This window comes from Galeopterus variegatus, unplaced genomic scaffold (genome assembly GCF_000696425.1).
Source record: "Galeopterus variegatus unplaced genomic scaffold, G_variegatus-3.0.2 Scaffold13019, whole genome shotgun sequence".
Lineage (NCBI taxonomy): Eukaryota > Metazoa > Chordata > Mammalia > Dermoptera > Cynocephalidae > Galeopterus > Galeopterus variegatus.
In genome coordinates, this window is record NW_007739130.1 from 9,736 (window position 1) to 14,102 (window position 4,367).

The 4,367-nt window shown below is 52.3% G+C and overlaps 1 protein-coding gene across 1 annotated transcript in view; it reads right to left on the reverse strand.

Moving 5' to 3' along the window:
• Nucleotides 1-3,374: 3,374 nt before the first annotated feature.
• Nucleotides 3,375-4,367, reverse strand: part of ITM2C (integral membrane protein 2C) — a 12,825-nt gene continuing 11,832 nt past the window's right edge. The window contains exons 5-6 of the mRNA XM_008563258.1: nt 4,129-4,279; nt 3,375-3,631 (exon numbers count right to left, since the gene is read on the reverse strand). Of these exons, the coding sequence (XP_008561480.1) occupies nt 3,540-3,631; nt 4,129-4,279 (243 nt within the window). The 3' untranslated portion in view covers nt 3,375-3,539. The remainder of the gene's footprint in view (nt 3,632-4,128; nt 4,280-4,367) is intronic.

Sequence of the window (4,367 nt, forward strand, 5' to 3'; positions counted from 1 at the left end):
GAGGGGATCTTCTCTCCCTGCCTTTGAATCTGAGCTGGTTTTGTGACTTCCTTTGACCAAGAGAATGCAATAAAGTAATGTTCTGGGACTTCTGATTTCAGGCCTTAAAGGTGGTAACTTTTGCTTCCCCTCTTCTGGAGCTCAGCTGACAAGCTGTAAGGACAGCCAGGCTAGACTAGTGATGATTAGAGGCTACGTCAAGGGAGGCCCTTGGAGGGTGAGAGGCCATCTCGGATGCTCGGGGGCCCAGCCCAGCTCCCAGCTGAACACAGAGCTACTCCACGCGGAGCTGCTCGGTTGCTCTGCTGAACTCAGCGCACAGCACTGGGAAGGTAATAAACTGCTGTGTTAGGTCACTAAGCTCTGCGGTGGATTGTCGCGCAGTGACAAAGGGAAAGGGGCATACAAAGACACCCAGTGGTGTGGCACTTTTGTTTCATAAATAAGCTGGTGGGCGTCCAGATACACACTAGTCATTATGCTCCATAGCCTACATCCTAATGACTTGCATTAGTTCTGTATATAAGAAATGCTTCACAATATAAAATCCGTAGAAAATCCAACAAAAAACAACCAACCCTACCTCAATGTATAAAAATGTATCTCCTCACTTTTTTTTTTTTTTTTCCTTTTTGTCTTTTTTCGTGACCGGCAACGGATCGCAACCCTCAGTGTCGCGCCCGTACCGGACCAGGGCCGGCAACGGGATCGCAACCCTCGGTGTCGCCCCCGCACCTCGCTCAGCCAGTGAGCGGGAACCGGTCTGTATGTGGGATCCGAACCCTCGGCGGGAGCGCCGCCGCACTCCCAAGCGGCGCACTGTAGCAGTGCGCCACCGGGCCAGCCCTCTCCTCACTTTTGATTTATATTTTCTATACAACTGTAATTAAACATTTTTTCATGTGTAAGCGTCGATCCACTTGTATTTCTCATACTGTGAACAGCCTGTTCGTATTCTCTACCCAATTATCAGGTTGTTCATTTTTTGTAATGATTTATAAGAACACTGCATATTAAGAAAAATAGCCTTTATGTCCTGCATTTGAAAAGCATCTCCCCGTTTGCTGCTTATAAACATTTTAATTTTGTGGTACATTTTGCTGTATACAAATTCCAACTCTTCATTGTCCAAGTTATTCTTGGTGGGTATCCCGTTTAGAAAGGCCTCTCTCCAAGATTATCTTTTAAATTATCTCCTCTTTTTAAGTACTTTTATGGTTTCATTTCATAATTAAAACCTTTGATCTATCCAGAATTAATTTTGTTACAGGGAAGTAGGATCCAAGTTAATTTTTTGTCAAAATGACTAGCTGGTTGTTTGATTAACAATAACCCACATGTCCCCCACTAACTGGAAATGCCACTCTGATCATATATTAAATTTCCTTATAACTTAAGTCAACTTCTGGGCCCTCCATTGCATCGCACTGACCTTTTCCTTTGCATCACCAAACTCCTTAATTATTGTAGCTTATAATGCTTCATATCTGGAGGGCTGTTCTTTATCCTTTTGGGGATTTACCTCTCTACTCCCTGTGTTGACTTTCTCCAAAGAATTGATTATGTCACAATAAAGAATAAATCAGGTTGGTATTTTAATTGCAGCCGCACTGTATTCAGATGGACGAATGTGAAGAAAACTGACATCTTTGCAAGATAGTCCTTTGGATACAAGAACAAGGTGTGTGTGCGCTCATTTGAGTCTTTTACGTCCTTCACTTGGAACTGACACTGAACAGCACCAAGGGTGTAGGTACCCATCCTTGTCCCCAGGGCAGGGACAGGTCCTGCCCCTGGAGTCCACTTAGCCAAGGCTCTGGCCAGCTCTCCTTCCACTTCCTTCTCTGGAGAATGTGACCCTGTGATGATCACGCCAAACCTCAGATTCACCCAGAATAGTTACTAATTGCCCAGACGTTGTGAATACAATGCCGTCCTTGTGCTTAAGGACAGGCAACAATGATGTCATCTGCCATGTGAAGCATAACAGGGAGGCTTCCAGGCACTTAAAAGCAGCATGACCTTGGGCGAGCTTCACAAGCTCTCCGAGCCCCTTCCTCCTTCCTCTCCTGTAAAACGTGAGCTCAGAGTGGCCAAGAGCAAGGGAGACAATGAAGGGGACGTCCTCGTTCCTCGACTGAATCAGCAAACAAGTCCACGTATTTAGGGGCCAGATGCCAAGGTCTGCTGGCCTGTCCCTGTCTGCTGCCCCCACCAAGTCCACCTCCATCACTCTCCCCCAAAACCCCCCCCAACCTGCGCCCCGCCACCTGCCACACCCAAGTCAAAGTCAGAAGTAAAAGATTTTTATTGTTCTAGAGATGCTTCTGAAAAGAGATCTAACTGAGAAAATATACAAAGCATTTAAGAGTTTCATCTCCAGAGAGCACCTAAGTCTGCCTGGAGGTGTCGGAGCCCTCCTCTTGGAGGCTCAGGGCTGAGAACGATTAGCATATGGAATGATCAGTAAAAACATGCAAAAGTGAGAAGGAAAAGGAAAACTGGTGCATCCCCCCAAAGCAGAGGGGGATGGGATTTCAGAACACAGGGGGCAGGGTGTACGCGTACCAGGTGGCTCTCCTGTCCCCCATTTACCCTTGGAAAGCAACGAACTCCACTTGCCCACCAGCACCCACAGCTCATCTCCCCAGTGCTCGGCCTGGCAGGGCTGCCCTGGATGGGACTGAGAAGGGACCCTCTTGCCCCGTTCCTCTGCAGCCCATCCTGCAGCTCCAGCCTTGGCTGTGGGGACCCCACTTGTGCTCCTGGGGGCCAGGGCTGGGGACCCTGGCTCCTTGCTTCTTTGGTTCCATTTGGAGAATGATTGTGCTTACAGGACTCATCCCCACCCCAAACTCCAGGCTCCTGCTGGTGGGCTGAAGGCACTGACAGGAGTCCTGGGAGACCCAGGACAGCCACCTTCCCTTGTGCGCTGGTGGGTCCATCCCTGGACATATCCGCCCCCATCCTCAGCCCAAGCCCCAGGCCTAGGAATCAGGACAGTGGAGGAAGTGTGCTGTCCAGGAAAAAAGCCTTTTGGGACTTTCCCAACTGTGCGGATATTTCTGAACCCCACGATCCCTTCCCCAGCCCCATCCCCTCATCCAGGGCCCTCATGTGCCCGGCTCTTCCTTCCAGTCCTTCCCCTTGGGCTGCCATGGCGGCTGTGGGCCCAGGTGGGTCACAGAAACTATCTTGGGGTGCCCCTTCCCTCCCCCATATCCTGGAGGCCAGTGAGGTGGGGGCCTCAAGAAATCACGGCTCTGGTACAGGGAGGTGGGCAGGGCTGGAAAGGAACAGGGAGATGTGTCACATCTATAGAAAGGCATCCAAAGTACAAGCTAAGCAAGGGGAAGGAGGAGGGACAGGTCACGGCTCTGGTACAGGGAGGTGGGCAGGGCTGGAAAGGAACAGGGAGACGTGTCACATCTATAGAAAGGCATCCAAAGTACAAGCTAAGCAAGGGGAAGGAGGAGGGACAGAGAGTGGCCCGAAAGAAAAGGATGAGGACAGGGCGAGGCCTGGAGGGAGCAGAGGCTTCACACCAGGCCGCAGATGAGCGTCTCCACCACGAAGGTGTTCTCGAAGTGGCGGATAGCCTTGCAGGTCTTGGCCCCACGTTTGTTGATCCCTGGGAGGAAGCGGAAAATCCTAGTGAGGCCTGTGTCCCAGCCCAGGACTGGCTGGGCCACGAAGGCCACGAGCCTTGGAGCCTGAGTGGGACCTCAGGCCCCGGGGTGTGAGGGGGTGGAGGCCCAGGAAGGGACCCCCAGATTCACCCAGGAGAAGCGGTGAAGTGGTGAGAGCTCAGGAGCTGGACTCTGCCTGCGCCTGCCACTCCCGCTGTGTGACCCCGGGGGTGTTACCTCACTTCTCTGTGCCTCAGTTTCCTCATCTTTAAGAGGGGCATCAAGAATAATAACGATGACGATGGGGACTCACACTCTTCAGAAGGACGTAAGGAGTGTACAGCAGAGCCCGGCACATAGTAAGTGCTCAGTTAACACCAGCTGGTATTACTGCTGCTGCTGTCTGAGCTCTCTGACAGCTGGGCCAGGCACTGCCACAGGATGGCTGTGCTTTGGAGCCCAGGGCAGGGACATCAGGTGGGTGGAGCCAGCCACTCACGCCTCCGGGTGGCCCGGCGCCGCAGCCGGTAGGTGTCTTTCCCGTTGCACAGGTGGTAGATGAAGGAGCCCAGGGCCTCCTTGTCGCTGACGTGCTCTGTGACCACCATCTCCTCCTGGATGATGTACGTCTGCGGGAGGTAGGTCCCTCTCTGCAAAGGAGGGGAGCGGCCCCAGTGCCGGGTCAGCACCCAGGGCTCTCCTCCGTGGTCTCCCCCAGCCCACCCCCTGCTCACCCCC